Source organism: Oryx dammah, unplaced genomic scaffold (assembly GCF_014754425.2).
Source record: "Oryx dammah isolate SB20612 unplaced genomic scaffold, SCBI_Odam_1.1 HiC_scaffold_2, whole genome shotgun sequence".
In the NCBI taxonomy this organism is placed as follows: domain Eukaryota; kingdom Metazoa; phylum Chordata; class Mammalia; order Artiodactyla; family Bovidae; genus Oryx; species Oryx dammah.
The window spans coordinates 192,137,971-192,156,288 of record NW_024070186.1 but is presented as its reverse complement, the minus strand read 5'-3'; the positions used below and the strand labels follow the sequence as shown (position 1 = coordinate 192,156,288).

Here is an 18,318-nt window from a genome sequence, read left to right as displayed (position 1 = left end):
GCGTTCAAAAGGACTTTGGAGCAATGGGAATGTTGGTGTGTACATAAGTTCAGAGTTCATTGAGCTAAACACTAGATTTATCTACAGATCTTCCTTGACTCACAATGGAGTTACATCACCACAGACCCATTGCAAGTTGAAAATACCTTAAGTCAAAAATGCATTAGTCGCACCTAACCTATTGAATGTTGTAGCTTTGCCTAGCCTACCTTAAGCATGCTGAGGACACTTCTGCTAGCCTACAGTTGGGCAAACTCACATAACACAAAGCCTGTTTTATAATGAAATGTTGGCGAGAAGGTGAAAAGTGAGAAATAGAATGGAGGGTACTCACCGTTAGCATATACCGCTGAAAGCACGGAGAAGGCGATGGCATCCCACTCCAGTACTCTTGCCTGGAAAATCCCATGGGCGGAAAAGCCTGGTAGGCTACAGTCCATGAAGAGTCGGAAGAGTGAAGAGTCGGTCATGAAGAGTCCGACTCGACTGAGCGACCTCACTTTCACTTTTCACTTTCATGCACTGGAGAAGGAAATGGCAACCCACTCCAGTGTTCTTGCCTGGAGAATCCCAGGGACGGCGGAGCCTGCTAGGCTGCCATCTGTGGGGTCGCACAGAGTCGGACACGACTAAAGTGACTTAGCAGCAGCAGCTGAAAGCACTTCGAAGAATGACGGCTGCACTCAGCTAAGATTACGCTGGATGATGCGGAAGCTACAGAGACAGGTGGTCCATTCCTCTCTTCGGATGAGGCTCCAGAATAGCTTGGGAGAAGGCACCGGGTCATCAACACCTGATGGTTTAGCAGGTGCCGTGCTCTTGGGGAAGATACCAAGTTTTGACTATACGGTGTGTGTCTTCTCTCCATTGTATATTTCTCTACAGCAAGCTAGAACATCTTGTATATGCCTGTCAGCTCCTGTGGACCTCCCGTAATTGACATCCATTTCTTCTAACATCCTTCCACCATTGCTGATGGCAGCAAACGTCTCTGCCAGTTTCTTTGCTGTGAACTTTCCTGGTGCCCTGGGCATAACTTCTTCCTCTGCCTCAGCTTCTCTCCCTCTTTCTTTCTCCAGTTTGAATAGCTCCTCATTGGAAAGTTCTTCACCCTCAGTACCAACAAGCTCACGAATATCCTCTTCTTCAAATGTCCAATTCTAGGTGTTTCCCAAGTACTCATATCTCGGGACTGTTTCATCCACAACAGAATCTTGGTTAAAACATTTGAACATGTTCACATGTGTCTTTAAAACTCTCTGCAAAATGCAGTTCACTGTTCACTCATTGCTGTGTGACTTCTTTCCATGGGCAGCGATGGATGGTCTGGGTAGCATGTTTAATGTTAAAACCTTTCCAAAACTCTCAGAGCGTTCGACCAGTTCCTGTTGCTTCAAGGGCCTGCACAGATATTTGGTGTCAAGAGTATGCTTTGAATGTAGCTGTGGCGCCTTGGTCCTTGGGTGGAATTGAGTACACTTGTGTTCAGTGGCAACTACACAACCTTGACATCAGGATGCCTGTCCTGATATGCTGTGGATGCCCCGGAGCCTTGTCTGAGATCAGCCGAATCTTGAATGGGATGTTGTTTTGCCTCCAATATTCTCTTGCCTGAGGGATAAAACACTTCAAAAGCCAGGCTTCAAACAATGTTAATGTCATCCAGGCTTTCTTGTTATGGCGATAACAAACGGGAAGTGAACGCCTGGTTCACATACTTGAATGCTCTGAGGTTCTCCCACTGGTAGATTAGGAAAAACTTTCATTCGAGCCCTGTGACTTTTCCACCCCCAAAGCAGCCTTCCACGCGGTGTCTGAAAGCCTTGAATCCTGGCATTGTCCTGGACTCCTGATGAATGTATGTTCTCTCCGGCACACACTTCCAGAACAAGCTCATTTCATCGACATTCAATATTTGTTCTGGCAAATATTTCTCATCCACAATTATCCTCTGTAGCTCTTCTTTGAAAGCTTTGGCACCTTCAGTATTGGCACTCGTTGCCTCACCGCTGACTTTCACATTATGAAAATTATGATACCTTTTGAAGTGTTGGAACCAGCCATGACTTGGTATAAACATGTGCGTTACTTGTAGGATCATGGGCATGCTTTTTTAGTGTATTGAGAGACGTCTTGCCTTAGCCTGGATTGTCAGTTGGCTAAGTGGTATGAGCTTCTGAACCTGGTCTTCCATCCACATGGCAAGCTATTTTTCTTTCTTTCCTTTTTAAATATTCATTTGTTTATTTGGCTGCGCCAGGTCTTAGTTGCATCGTGCAGTATCTTTGATCTTTGTTGCAGCATAAGGGAACTAGTTGCCTGATTAGAGATGGAACCTGGGCTCCTTCTTTGGGAGCTTGGAGTCTTACCCACACTGGACCACCAGGGAAGTCCCTGTAAATTATATTTTAATTAAAAAAAAAAAAAGGAAACAAATCCATTGCAATGCGAGGAGTGAACTAAGTGCTTTCTTCCCTGGCACTTACCATCGTGTGTGTTAGTCGCTCAGCTGTGTCCGACTCTTTGCAACCCCATGGACAGTACCTGCCAGGCTCTTCTGCCTGTGGAATTCTCCAGGCGAGAATACTGGAGCGAGTTGCCATTTCCTTCTCCAGGGGGGGTCCTCCCTACCCAAGGATTGAACCTGGATCTCCTGAATTGCAGGCAGATTCTTTACTATCTGAGCCACCAGGGAAGCACCACGCGCAGGTACATATTCACACCTATGATACAGAATTTGTGCCGCCAGCTCTCGCACAGGGAGAGCTCTTGCTGCCTCCTTCATTCTTGTAATCCCAGCGCTTGGTATACAGCAGGCACCCCGCATGTAAAGCCAAGCTCTGTGCAGGGTGTGGAGGTGCTGAGGAAGGAGACCATCCACTCTGGCCAGGACTGGGGGTGTTTCACAGGGAAGAGGATGTTGGCATCATACCCTGAAGGCTCTTGGGGGCTTTTCTCTGCGGAGTACAGGAAGATGGGCCAATAGGCAGAAGAGCCTGCACGTGCAAAGGCCAGGAGGCAGGAAGAGCTGCTTGTTGTGCTGTGGTGGGAGGAGCCTTGGCTGGTGGTTGTACAAGGAGGGGAGGGGAGGGGAGGATGCTAGGTGGGGCCTTATTCCCTGACCTGGAGAGTGTGGTCTTTGGTCTATGGGAGCCGTGGAAAGTTTTGAGAGAGGTCAGCCTGGTTCGATCCCTGGGTCGGGAAGATCCCCTGGAGAAGGAAATGGCAACCCACTCCAGTATTCTTGCCTGGAGAATCTCATGGACGGAGGAGCCTGGTGGGCTACAGTCCACGGGGTCGCAGAGTCGGACACGAATGAGCGACTTCACTTCAGCCACAAAACAGAATCATTTTATAAAGATCAGTGGATCTGTGAACTAGACCCCAATGGAAGCGCTGGGAGTTCTTCATGGACGTAGGAGGGCAAAGTGATGGGAATAAGCCCAGGGACACCTGCACCTGCCCTGGGCATTCAGGGGAGGGTGGAGGGGCTGAGCCCTGGCCTGCTGGGCTGGTGAAGCAGCGCCACCTACTGGCGGGCCCTGCTCCTGGACTTCACAGCCACCCAGATGCTTCTGGTCCCACATGGGACAGACCAGCCCATGGCCCTCGCTCGGAATGAGGGGCAGAACAAGACCTTCTCTGGGGACTGAGCTCTCCCTCTGGCTCAGGGGCCATGCCTCAGTACCTTGACCAGATGCAGAGAGGAACAGGGTGACCTGGTACGGCATGCACACGTAGGCATTCCTAAGTTCTGCCAGTGCTGCCTGGGTTTGGAATCTAGTTCCACCACCTTCTAGCAGTGTGACCTTGTAGAATTACTGAAGCTCTCAATGCCTTGTTTTCCTTATCTGTGAATTAGGAATGGTGATAGCACCCCCGTTAGGGTTGTTATGTGTCAGAACAGTGCCTGGTACATGGCAAGCACTCAAAGCTCTCATTGTATCTGCTATCACTTTGTCACCATCATCACTCAAGTCACATAGTGAAGAGCCCTTTGGAGGGCTCCCGGGCTGGAGGCCGAGGGGCAGCCTGTGGCAGCTGGAGAAGGGCTGGTCCCTGGGGCTAAACAGCTCAGACTGTCTCCTGACCACAGTGGGGATGACCAAAAGGTGTGGGCCAGGAGGAATGAGGTCAGGTCTGTATTTTGCAAACCTAGCATCTACACATCCCTTTCTGCTCTCACATGTGCCCTTCCATTGAGCCTCATGCCCATCATCCTGGTCCTCAGCATGCAAACCAGGAAACAGGCTCAGGGAGGTTCTGGAACGTGTGCCATTCCCATCGTGAATTAGGGTCAGGACCCCAAATTCTCAGCTGGTGCCCCCTCCACCTGGGGCTCCATCTACCCCACGGTGCTGCGGTTATGGGAGGAGTTCCGTCGCTTTCCCAGCCCCTCTTAGCCAGAGCAACAATCTGCCTTTAAGAATTAATTTTAGAACTGAGATGGGGATTGGCATGCAGGCGTGTGTGCCAAGTCACTTCAATCGTGTCCGACTGTTTGAGACCCTATGGACCATAGCCCACCAGGCTCCTCTGTCCGTGGGATTCTCCAGGCAAGAATACTGGAGTGGGTTACCATGCCCTCCTCCTGGGGACATTGGCATAAATACACTATTAATGTGTAAAATAGATAACTGATGAGAACTGAGGGACTTCCCTGGCAGTTCAGTGGTTAAGACTCTGCCCTTTCAATGTGGGGAACATGGTCAGGGAACTAAGATCCCATATGCCAGGCAGTGTGGCCACAAAAAAGGAGAACCAATTGTGTAGCCCAGGGAACTCTACTCAATGTTCTGTCATGACCCAAATGGGAAGGAAATCCAAGCAAGGGGGGATGTATGCTTACACATATATGAATCAGTGTGGCTGATTCACTTTGCTGTACATTGTGAAGCAGCTATGGTGGTCGTTTAGTAGCTAAGTCGTGTCTGACTCTTGTGACCCCATGGACTGTAGCCTACCAGGCTCCTCTGTCCGTGGGATTCTCCAGGCATGAATACTGGAGTGGGTTGCCATTTCCTTCTCCAAGGGATCTTCCTGACCCAGGAATCAAACCTGGGTCTCCTGCATTGCAGGCAGATTCTTTACCTACTGAGCTATCAGGGAAGCCCCAAAGCAACTATATACTCCAACTAAAAAAAAAATGACATTTTAAATTGAAATTAAAGCATCTTCTTTTTCCCAGATGGGCCTGTTTCTGGCTGGGAGATCTGCGGCAAGAAGCAGCTGTGAGAGTGTGAGTGTGTATGTGTGTGTGTGTATGTGTGAGCATGTGTGTGTGTGAGCATGTGAGTGAACGCGTGGGTGAGAAATGGTGTATGTTTCTTATCAGTTCAGTTGCTCAGTCGTGTCTGACTCTTTGCAACCCCATGGACTGCAGCACACTAGGCCTCCCTGTCCATCACTGACTCCCACAGTCTAATCAAACTCATGTCCGTTGAGGCAGTGATACCATATTTCTTATGCAGACAGTCTATTTGGACTCCTTGGACCCAGGCTCACCTACCCCTCTGTGTCTCATCAGGTCCCTTGCTGCGAGGAGGGGTGACATTGACTGGTCCTCTGCCCTCCCACCCCCTACCCCAGTGGCCTATACCAGCTGCTTCCTGAGATCTTCCTGCCATGGATCTGAGAGTCCCCAAGGCCTGGGTTTGCCCCTGGGCACCTCTCCCTGCAGACTCCCGTCCCCTCACTTCGAAGGTTCCAGCCCCTGCCTGGCTGCGCCCTGCCAACACTTCCTCCTCCCCTATCCCCAGCTTAGAGATCCAGGGGGAAGGGCCTTTGCTGGAATGTTTATGAAACACCAGGGAGAGGATTTATTTTTTTTTTCAAAGAAAAATTTGTGTAACAGGATTTTTCAGATTTAGCGCACTATTTCTGAAATTCGAAACTTGACTTATGTGTTTTCCTGTCAACAGTGTGCCTAAAAACATCATGCCTGCTGCTCTCAATTAATTCATAATTTTCCCATTCATGATTAAGTTGCTTGGTGTCAGCAGATGCAAGTTCTGTGAAGTCACGCAGTTTTGCTTTCAAGAGGAAGCTGTGCAGACTTGATCAAGCCGGGATGGAAATTGAATCATAAAGCTGGACTTTTGCCCCTTGTGCAAATCAGTCATATGTATGTTTTCCTTTTTTAAATTATAGTTGATTTCCAGTGCGTAAATTACACTGTTAGCTTCAGGTGTGCAGCAAAGTGATTCAGCTTTATACGTACGTGAGGGTGCTCAGTTGTGTCCGACTCTGCAATCCCATTGTAGCCCGCAAGGCTTCTTTGTCCATAGGATTTCCCAGGCGGGAATACTGGTGTGGATTGCCATTTCCTGCTCTGTGGGATCTTCCCAACCCACGGATTGAACCCCCTGTCTCCTTTGTCTCCTCCATTGCCAGGCGAAGTCTTTACTGCTGTGCTACTTGGGAAGCCCGTACATATATTCTCTTCCAGATTCTTTTCCCTTAGAAGTTATTACAAAATATTGAGTGTAGTTCCCTGTGCTATGCGGTAGCTCCTTGTTGGTTATCTATTTTATTTGTAGTAGTGTGTATCTGTTAATCCTAAACTCCTAATTTATCCCCCCATCCCCTTTGTGTGTGTGTGTGTGTTTTAGTTGCTTTGTTGTGTCCAACTCTTTGTGACCCCGTGGACTGTAGCCCACCAGGTTCCTCTGTCCATGGGATTCTCCAGGCAAGAATACTGGAGGGGTTGCCAGATCCTTCTCCAGGGGATCTTCCCAACCCAGGGATCGAACCTGGGTCTCCCACATTTCAGGCAGATTCTTTACCATCTGAGCCAACCATAAATTTAGTTGCTATGCGTGTGGGGTCTGTTTCTGTTTTATAAATAAGTTCATTTTTGTTAGATTCCATATAAAAGCGATATCATATGATATTTGTGTTTCTGTGTCTGGTTGGGCTGGGTGGTCTCTGCAGGAGTAGGGTCTGCGGTGGGCGGAGGGAGGCCCTCACACTGTCCTGATGCTGCCCTTGTGTTAGTTACAGGACTCTGATCAGACCCACATACAGAGTGTCCTACCGCACGGTGACGGCGCTGGAATGGAGGTGCTGCCCTGGCTTTACCGGGAGCAACTGTGATGAGGGTGAGTCTCTGGGGAAAATTTGGGTTTGGAGAAAATAAAATCGATAAAAATTCTGGGATGCCAGAAGACTTTGACTACACGGACTAAAATGATCAATGTTGATGAAGGAGCTATGTGCTTGTGAATATGTAAATTTTTATATTATCCAGATAAATGTACTGAATTGTCATTTACCTGTAACTGTGTTTATCATTTTATTAATTTTAAATAAGGGGGTCAGGGGATGGCTGCTGGCCAGGCCGGTCCTCAGAGTCTCTGGACGCTCCTCTCCCGCCTGCCCTCTTTCTGGGAAGCGTTCCTCTCTTTTTCACATTCTTTCTTTCTCCCAAGCATCTCTGAACTAAATGCTCAGGACTGGCCAGCTGGGGTGAGCCTGACACCCTGCCTGGGGGGCACCGAGGTGGGGTCCGTGTGTGCACTGCTCAGGCCAGGCCTGGAGGAGAATCATAAGCCCCGGCCTGGGGAGGAGATTCAACGCACAGCCTATTTCTTCTGCTCTGGCTCCGACTCACACAGGAGCTGGGGCAGGCAGAGCTGGGTATGTGGGCTCTGAGTAGATGCAGATGAGGACCTGTGAGCCTTGAAGCCGCACCTGTTGTAGGATAAGGCAGATGGGCCTGGTAGGTGGAAGGAGCATGAGGGCCTCACCCCGGCAGCTCCTCTGCCCAGTTGGTGCTCAGAGAGAGGGCGAGGCCCAGGGCCAGGTATCCCTTCCGAGCCCCGGGCCCTGGGCTCAGTCTGGCTCTGCAGCCCAAAGGGGCCAGAAAGCTGCGCTCAGGCGGGAATCAGAGGGGATGTCAGAGCCCACTGCTACCCCGCTCACGTCCAGCCTGATGAACAAACAGGTTTGCAGCTCACCCGGTTCTCCAGAAGAGCTGGGCCGTCCCAGCTCAGGAGTCGGTTTTGTATTTGGAAACAGTAGCTGTCCTCAACCTTGACTTTCTGACAACATGATCCTTCCTCTTCTTTTTTTTTATTCCCTGACTTGCTGATTTTAGTTATGTGTGTATGACAGTCCCCCCAGTCATGTCTGGCTCTTTGTGGCCCTGTGGACTGTAGCCCGCCCGGCTTCTCTGTCCCTGGGTGTTCTCTAGGCAAGAATACTGAAGTGGATGGCCATGCCCTCCTCCAGGGGATCTTCCTGACCCAGGGATTGAACCCGAGTCTCTTGCATCTCTTGCATTGTAGGTGGATTCTTTACCCACTGAGCCACCGGGAAGCCTGATTTTAGTTATATGTATGTTAAAATACTATTTGCTGTTGTTTAGTCGCTAAGTCGTGTCTGACTCTTTGTGACCCCATGGACTGTAGCTTGCCAAGTTCCTCTGTCTCTCTCCACTGGCAAGTGGGTTCTTTACCACCAAGCCATCTGGGAAGCCCAAGTTAGATCCTACAGAACAATAAAAACAAAACCTTTGGGGTTGCCCTCTCTACCGAGAAATTATTTACATCTCTGCAGTTTTGTACAAGTTAACCTCCAACTTCACAGAACCTGAGCTGTAACCTGTGATGAATGGCAAGGAAACAAGATGACCTTCTCCCAGGATAACCCATGCCCTGAAGTGGGCTCCATGACATTGAAAGGTTGGGCCATCACCTTTTGGGCCCACACACGTGTTTTGGGTAATTCTTGTAGACTGCACAGACAAAGCACAGCATTTGGCAAGCAGCATCAGGCCAGGGGTGTTTGGGGGTCAAGCTCTGTTCTCAGGGAGGTTCTGCCCACCAGGACAGCAGTAGGTTCAAGCAGGACCGGAGGCACACCCTTCCTGGGAGAGGAGATGGGGTAACTCTGACCTGGTCAAATGCCCCCAGAGGTACCTGCCCTTGAGAGTGCGTGGTACCTCCCCTCCAGAAGAAAGGTCATCCCTGGTCAACCGCACTGATGTGGGTTATCAGCACACTCACCAGAAACATCTGGGCGTCCTGGGCTAATTAGTGAGAGGTGTCAGCACATCACAAGACACTCAGCCTCAGAGCCTCTGCCAGCCCTCCCCTCTGGAAGGATCTTCCAGACTTGCCCGCCTCGATGAGGACGTGTGTGCATCTTAGGGCTTGGGATGAGGTTTGCCTCTTTCAGGGAGACTTGGGGTTGAGCGGTCCCTATCCAGCTGTGAGCATGAGGGTCCTGGGAATCCTATGGGCTCGAGGGATTCCTGGGAGCAGGAGGCCCTCGGCTGAGGTTGGGACTGGCTTCTGGAAGCCTTGGTAACGACTTTACATTCCCAAGGATAAACCCATAATGTCAGAAGGTGAAGTCAGAGCGGTGTCTGTGACTTCAGACACATTCCTGAGATGGTTGTGGAGGGGCCTGGACTGTGAACTCCCACTCGGTTCCCAGGCCAACCTCTCTGGAAAGCTCGCAGGTCAGAGGTGCCCTCCTCTGTGGTTTCACTTTGCCTCAGATGAGATTCCCCAGGAGAAGTGCCTTTTTTTTTTTTTTTTTTCTGATGTGTCTGGCCTTCCTTCCAAGTTGTCAGGTCTCTGGTTTTACGACTTGGGCTGGGATTGCCTGGGTAGGTGGTTCCCACCTCCCAGATAGCCTGTCTCTGGACCTGTTTCCCTCTGCACCGTCTCCCCTTCTATTTCCTCCCTGGATGCCCCAGGAGTGCTAGCCCGAGGCTTGGGAATGCTCTCCTTCATAGACGCGTCTCCTGCATTGCAGGCAGAGTCTTTACCAACTGAACCATCAGGGAAGCCTCACGTCTATATACCGTCTATCCTAATCATTTAAAAAATATGTTTTTATTTAATTATTTGCCTGTGCCGGATCTTAGTTTCAGCATGCAGGATCTTTAGTTGGAGCATGCAGACTCTCACTTGTGGCATGTGGGATCTAGTTCCCTTACCAAGAATTGAACCCAGGCCCCCTTCTTTGGGAGCATGGAGCCTTAGCCACCCAGACCACGAGGGAAGTCCCCCATCCTAATTATCTGAGGATTCTGCATTTGTGAATTTTACTAAAATTTATTTGTAACCCAAATTAATACCTGAAGCATTTTTGTGGCTATTCAGAGCTGTGTGCAGAGTGATAAAAAAATTTGAGTCGCCTCCTGTGTGTTCCCATGTTAGGAGGTTGAACCAGATGGCCCCCTGCTTCCTGGTTTCAGTTCTCATGCAAACAAGCATCCTTTTCACAGTCTGTTTAGTGCCGTGTTTTTCGCATTTTTGTGCTTTTCTTTTTTTTTTTTGGCGGGGGCAGTGATATCCTGGTCTAAAATATCCTCAAGCATAGCGCCGGCCAATGCTCTTAGTGCAAAAAGACTCTGATGTGACTTCCTGAGAAAATAACGTGTGTTAAGTAAGCTTTGTTTGGCCTGAGTATATAGGGCTGCTATTGGCTGTGGGTTAAATGTTAATGAATCTACAATGTATATTCAATAAGATGTCCTTAGATGGAAGCCCACATAAAACAAGGTTATGTATTGATTGTATTGATCAGTTGCTGTGACCTGATACTCACAGGAATCTAATCCTGTATTTCCCCTACAAGCGATGGTTCAATAGTCACTGATTCAGGATTCTCCTGGGGACTTGATGAAATGTGGCTACCCTGAATAAGGAGAATTAACTGTAATATCTGCATCTATCTAGAAATATTTTTTTCCTTATTGCACAAGCAAGTACGTGTTGGGTGTAGAAAAGTGAAAACATCCAGAATTTTACCTCTCAGGGTCACCTCCGGTCTCACTTTGAAGAAAAACCCCCAGACCCTTTATCTAGTTGGGGAAGGGCTGCACTGGGTCTGTGCTGTGGCACGCAGGCTTTCTCTCTTTGTGGCAGACAGACTTCTCTTATTGCAGAGCAGGGCTCTCTAGTTGTGGTGTGGGCTTAGCTGCCCAGTGGCTTGTGAGATCTTAGTTCCCTGACCAGGGGAACACCCTGGGTCCCACACCCCCTGCATTGGAAGGCGGATCTCAGCCACTGGACCGCCAGGGGAGAGCCACAGACCTTCCTTTGTGCTTTCGTGTCTCTTACACTCTGCACACCATTCAATAACTTTCTTTTTCACGTTGACTGTCATGAACACCTCTCCTTGTCAATAGATTGCTTTCTCTAGTATCATTTTCAATGGCTGTGGAATTTGGGTACACACTTTATTAACTAACCCCCTACTAGAAAATATTTAACTTGTTTCCCTTAAAAAATTTTTAATAATCTTGGTGCAAACGTCTTTCTTTAACTGACAAAAAATTTACATATACCAGCGGACACCCATTTTAAGTGTACAATTTGGTGAATTTTGATACATGCATATGTCACCTCACAGAAAATCCCTACCCCTTAACAACCTGCATTCTGATTTCTAACATCATAGATCAGTTTTATCCATGCTTGAACTTCACGTAAAAGGAGTCATACAGTATATACTCTTTTGTGCGTGCTTTCTTTCACTTAGGATGTTTTTGAGATTTATTCATGTCCTTATATGTGTATCAGTAGTTTCTTTGTTACTGAGAATTGTTCCATTGTATGCATACGTATGTGCTAAGTCGCTTCAGTCATGTCCGACTCTTTGTAACCCTGTGAATGGTAGCCCATCAGGCTCCTCTGACCATGGGATTCTCCAGGCAAGAATACTGGAGTGGGTTGCCATTCCCTTCTCCAGGGGATCTTTCTGACCCAGGTATCGAACCCACGTCTCTTATGTCTCCTGCACTGGCAGGCAGATTCTTTACCAGTACTGCCACCTGGGAAGCCCATCCAATTGTAAAAATAACCAGTTTTATTCACCCGTTTTCCTGTGGATAGATGTTTGCGTTGTTTATAGTTTTTGCCTTTATGAAGAAAGCTTCTGTGAACAGTCTTGTTTATGTCTTTCTATCAACATGTCTGTTTTTATTTCCCTTGGGTAAATCCCTAGAAGTAGAATTGCTAGGTTGTGATGTATGTTTAACTTTTTAAGAGTCAAACTGTTTTCTAAAGTGGTTTTACCATGTTACACTCTTATCAGCAAAGTACTTTCTAATTGCTCCACATCCTTGTCAACAGTTGGTGTTGTCTGCATTTAATTGTAGCCATTGTAGTGGGTATGAAGTGAGACTTCCCTGGTAGCTCAGCTGGTAAAGAATCTACCTACAATGCAGGAGACCCTGGTTCTATTGCTGGGTTGGGAAGATCCCCTGGAGGAGGGCATGGCAACCCACTCCAGTATTCTTGCCTGGAGAATCCCCACGGACAGAGGAGCCTGGCGGGCTGCAGTCCATGTGTTCACACGGAGTCGGACGTGACTGAAGCGACTAAGCCGCAGCAGCAATGGGTATGACATGCTTTCTAATTGGCTCTCACCTGTTGACTTAAGATGTTGAGCATCTTTCTGTATGCCTATCTGAGTGCTTACTAACCATTCTTATATCTTCTTTTGTGTCTGTTCAAGACTTTTGCTCATTTTTGAATTGTTTAATAATAATAATAAACCCAGCCAAACTGTTTCCAAAGAAGTGTTAACATTTTGTACTCCCACGAGCAGAGTGTGTTCCAGCTGTTCCCCATTCTCACCAATATTTGGTGTTGTTAGTTTTTTTCACTTGAACTGTTCTAGTAAGGATGGAATGATATGTAAATCTAGTTTTCTTCTTTTTAAAGTCTGGTTTGACCTCTCTAGTTCTTTTGCATTTCCATAAAAATTTTACAGTCCATTTATTAACGTCTACAAAAATGTCTATTGGGTTGAGATTAGGATTGTGATGAATATGCAGACCCAGTTTGGGGAGAATGGATCTCAATGGTGAATCTTCTGATTCATGAACATGATATTGCTCTGCATTTATATAAGGCTTTAATTTTTCTCAGCAATATTTTGTAGTTTTCACAGTAGACAGCTTTCTTATCTTTTATTAGATGTATTTATATTTCTTTTTTTTTTTTGGTGCTTCTAGAAAGTGGGATTAAAGTTTTCATGTTATAATTATTTTGCTGATAGTATATAGAAATATATTTGATTTTTGATTATTGACTTTGTGTCTGAAACCCATGCTAAATCCATTTTTTAATTCTTATATATTGATTATAGCTTATATATTGATTTGTTTGGATTTTCTACATAAACTATCATGTTTTCTGTGACTAAAAACATTTTTGCTTTTTCTTTTCAAATATTTTGCTTTTAATTTCTTTTTCTTGCCTTATTGGACTGACTAGAATGTCTAGTAAAATGTTTAATAGAAGTTGTGAGAACAGATACACTTGTTCCTGATCATAGGGGAGAAGTTCTCAATATTTCAAAATTTATTATTAAATATGTTATTAGCAGTAGGTTTTCTTTGTATTGGCGAAGGAAATGGCAACACACTCTAGTACTCTTGCCTGGAGACTTCCATGGATGGAGGAGCCTGGCTTGCTATCCATGGGGTCACAAAGAGTTGGACACGACTGAGCGACTAACACTTTCTATGTGTGCTATTTATCAGATGAGGACAGTCACTTCTAAGTTGGTTGAGAGTATTCATCAGGAATAGGAATAGGTGCTAAATCTTATCAAATGCTTTTTCTGCATCTATATTCAAGTAATAATACTTTTATCCTTTGTTATGTTAATGCAACTCATTGATTGATTTGGAATACTAAACCAATCTTTGTTCCTGGGAGTAGCCTTATTATTACTGGAATGAAGTTCATTTGGATACTTTATTCTTTTTTATATTTCCGTGTTTGATGTCTATCTGTAGTTTTCTTTCCTTCTACTATCTATCAGTTTTTAATTATGTGGGTTAAGCTGTTCTCATAAAAAGAACTGGGAAATTTTTCCTCCTCTGTTTTCTGAAAACTCTTTTTTTTTTGAAGATTGTATTGCTTTTTCTTTAAGTGTTTAATTAAAACTTTGAAATCACAGGGAAACCATCTGGACCTGTAGTTTTATTTGTGGGGAAATTTTTGATAACAAATTCATTCTCTTTCATCTATATAGGGCCACACATGTTTTCTATTTCTTAATGTTAATAATTATTTGCACATTTTTAATCTTTATAGAAGTGTAATTTACATACAACTCATTGCATGTATTTAATTTACATACACCAGAAGTATACAGTTCAATAACTTTTGACCCCATGAATGAATAATTTTCTATGTAATTCTCTTCTCTGGTATTCTGCCCACCAAATTTGCCTTAGCCTCCCTGTACTCTGATTTCTCTGTCTTCCTTCAGACAGATGGCTGTGTTCTGCTTGGTGCCACCACCACGTGCCCCAGTCTGGAGAGTGCTTCCAGGAAACACCCTGTTTGTTTTCCTTCTCTCAGGAATCACTGCTCCACATGGTTCAATGTCTGTAAACATTCGTTTCATAAATTTCATCTCATTTTCTAGTTGTTTATGATGGGAGGGCAAGTTCAATATGACTTAGTCTATCACGACTGAAATCAGAAGTTACATATTTTCCTTTATTGGCCTTTTAGTTATACTTCTCCATATGATATACTAGTACTCCAAAGGGTTACAATCTGTATCCTTAACTTATCATAGCAAACTTAAATATGGGACTCTTCCATGTAAAATGAAAGAACATTTTAACAGTTCATTTATCTACTCCCTCCATTCTTTGTGCTATTGTTGTCATATGCTTTAAATATGAATGTGTTAGAAATTTTACAATTCAACATTATACTTTTTGCATTGACAGTCAGATGACTATTTAAGAAGTGAAGAGAAGGAAAGACAGTCTTCCCTTTATTCTGTAGTTATCATTTCCGTGATCTTTCTTTCTTCCTGGAGCTCTGACCTTTCTTCTAGAATCCCTTTTCCTCAGCGCCAGCATTACTTATAGTACAGATCTACTTATAGTGAATTCGCTGAACTCAAAAAGAATTTTTTAGTATCTACTTTGTGTTAATGTTTATCTATCTATCATCTATCTGTCTGTAAATCTATAGATATTTGTATCTATAGAAACATACATTTGTCATTCAGTTGCTAAGCCATGTTCAATTCTTTGTGACCCCATCGCCTGTAGCATGCCAGGTTCCTCTGTCCTCGACCATCTCCCAGAGTTTGCTCAGATTCATGTCCATTGAGTCAATGACTTAACATAAAATTTACCATTTCAGCCATTTTAAAGCATGTGATTCAGTGGTATTAAATATATTCACAGTGTTTTGCCACCATCATGCTATCTAATTCCAGAATTTTTTATCACCCCAAAGGGAAACCCTATACCCATTAAGCAGTCATTCCTCATTCTCTCCTTCCCTTAGCGCTTGGCAACCACGAATCTGCTTTCTGTCTCTACTGATTTACCTATTCTAGATATTTCATATAAGTGGAATCATTCAATATGAGGCCTTTGTGTCTGGCTTCTTTTACTTAACATAATGTTTTGAAGCTTCATCCAAGTCATGGCATGTATCTGAATAATGAATAATATTCCATTAGATGGATACACTACTTTTGTTTACTCATCCATCAGTTGATGGACAATTTGGACTGTTTCCACCTTTCGACTATTGTGATTAGTGCTGCTATGCACATTCACATACAAGTTTTTGTTTGAACACCTGTTTTCGATTCTTTTTGATGTATACTTAGGGTTGGGGTTTCTGAGCCACATGGTAATTTTCTGTTTAACTAGCTGAGGGACTGTAAGGCTGTTTTTATAGTGGCTGCATCATTTCACATTTCCACCTGCATTGTACAAGGGCTGTAGTTTCTCCACTTTATCTACAATACTTCATTTTCCATTAACTTTTTGAATATTTTTATTGAGTTTATAACTGTGGATTGATTTTTCTTTTTTCTTTCTGTTATTTTAAACAGCTTGGTCATTCTATTGTCTTTCTGCATCCATTATTTCAGGTGAGAAGTCTGCTGTTATCATGTTGTTTCCCCACTAAGAATGTGTCCTTCGGTTGTTTTTAAGATTTTTCTTTATCTTTGCCTTTCAGCAGTTTGACTATGATGTTACCAAGTGAGATTTTAAAAATCTTGCTTGGGTTTCTTTGAACCTCTTGGATCTGTGAGAGTGTTTTTGAGCATATGTGGAAAATCTTGTCCATTATTTCTTCAAATGTATTTTTCTGCCTTATTCTCTCCCCTCCTCTTAAGATTCCATTTGCATCCATGTTAGATTGCTTGAAATTGTCATTGAGGCTCTGTTTTCTCCCCTCCTTTCTTCAGGTCGGATAATTTCTATTGATCTGTCATCCAGTTCATCGACTCTTATGACTTTACAAGCTGCTGCCAAGCCCTCCAGTGAAATTTTCACTTCAGATATTATACTTTTCAGTTCTGAAATTTCCATGTGGGTATATTTGTGTGGTTTTTTGTTTTGTTTATATTTCCCTGATAAGCTTTCCCCATCTGTTCACTCATTGTGACCATAACTTATTTTTGTATCCAAGAATGTGTGTGTAATAGTTGCTTTTAAGTCCTGTCTTCAATTTCCAACATCTGGGTCATCATATGGTTTGTTTGTATTGACACTTTTGACTTGGGTAGCATTTACTTCTTTCTCTATCTCTCTCTTTCATTCCCCTTCCTTCCTTCCGTGATAATAGCTTTTGCTTGTCTACTGGACACTTTAAACGATATGCTGCAGAGATTCAGATTTTGGGGGAGAGTGTTGACTTTTGTGTAGCAAACAGTTAAATCACTGTACTTTTGTGAAGGCTTGGTTTTTATACTTTATTGGGGTGGATATGTAAAGCTCTTAGACCTGGGATACAGCTTTTTTACCTAAGGCGTAGCCTTTCTGTGGTTTCAAAGGCACACTATAATAATAAACACCTAACTAAGGTGTTTATTAAGCCCCCTAACTTGGAGAGACTCAAGCTCTAGGTCATCTTCCTTTTATTAGACAGCAGCTGATACATCTGCTCAGCTTTTGTAGCTTCCCCACTGTTGTTCTCTGCTAAGCTCATTGGAATCTCCCCTGTACATGCACAGTTCAGGGGTCAGCCAAGGATTTCAGGGTAGTTTGTACACAGAGTTTAAGGCTCTCAGCTCCATGTTGTTCTTCTCTAATTAGATTTCTTTCCCCAGTTTCCAGGTTCTCTGGCAGCCTTAAGACTAAACAACTGCAGTTTTTGATTTGCATTCTGGCCAACCCTGCATTGCCTGAACTGGGGTATGCCCTTGAGGGAAAAGCCATGTAATGTGGTATTCACTCAGTGCTATTCTCTTTTTTTTTGTAAGTTTTGAATTCCCACCAGTTTCTGCTGGCTTTTTGTTATTCTTTAGTGCCTTCAAATAGTTGTTTAAAAATTTTATCTAGAGTTTGTTATTTTTATCTTAAGTGGAATTAGTCTGACACAAGCTACTCCATCCTACTGGCACTCGAACTTTGTGACCATCTTTTTAGTTAGATCTTTGTCCACACCTTTAGTGATTTCCTTAGAATAAATTCCTAAGCAGAATTATTGGGTCAAGGAGCATATACACCACATCAAGGATTATGAATCATACTGCCAAACAAGTCCCTAGAAAGGTCGCTTGTTACAGTGTTGTGGGCAGGTTGAGAAATTCTGGAGGATAGAGTGTTGTCATGACTGACTTCCCAATTTGGTACCTGACACAGTGCTGGTACTTAGTATCTGTGAAGGCTGTTGACTGACTGTACCTGGAATACAATTGCTGCCGGTGCTGATCAGAGTCGGCTTTAATCCTGGGACAGAGGACCACTACTTCATCACTAGAGCTACATTTGAAAGTGTTCCTTCAGCCACCTTCTGCCAGCAGATGTCCCTTCAGTGAGTTCAGCTGGCTGGCAGCAGAGATGATACTAACACCTTTATCAACATCATATAATTATGTCGGTATTCCTCACGTCTGAAATTTTGTACTTTCAGGAGGTCTTTCAGTCACGTTATTTTATATTTCCGCAGTACAGATGCTGCTACAGACTATCTATGTCCACCGCCCAGACGTATATGTTGAAATCTATTCCTCAAGATATAGGTATATTAGGGGCCTTTGGAAGGTAATTGAGAGAAGCCTGGTGGGCTTCAGTCTATAGGGTTGCAGAAAGTCAGACACCACTGAAGCAACTTAGCATGGGAGGTAATTAGGTCATGAAGGTGGAGCTCTTATGAATGGGATTGTTGTTGGTTGTTGAGTTGCTAAGTTGTGCCTGACTCTTTTGCAACCCCACAGACTGTAGCTCACCAGGCTCCTCTGTCCATGGGATTTCCCAAGCAAGAATACGGAGTGGGTTGCCATTTCGTTTTCCAGGGGATCTTCCTGACCCAGGGATCGAACCCATGTCTCCTGCATTGGTAGGAGTATTCT

At 44.7% G+C, this 18,318-nt stretch overlaps 1 protein-coding gene across 2 annotated transcripts in view; it reads left to right on the top strand.

Annotated features, from left to right (window-relative positions):
* The window catches only part of COL26A1 (collagen type XXVI alpha 1 chain), a 165,984-nt gene that overhangs the window by 65,282 nt on the left and 82,384 nt on the right, over nt 1-18,318 (top strand). The window contains exon 3 of one of the 2 annotated variants that reach the window (XM_040261834.1): nt 7,003-7,100. In XM_040261834.1, coding sequence (XP_040117768.1) covers nt 7,003-7,100 — 98 coding nt within the window. Of the gene's footprint in view, nt 1-6,996; nt 7,101-18,318 lie in introns of both variants that reach the window. The other variant, XM_040261825.1, reaches the window with a different exon arrangement.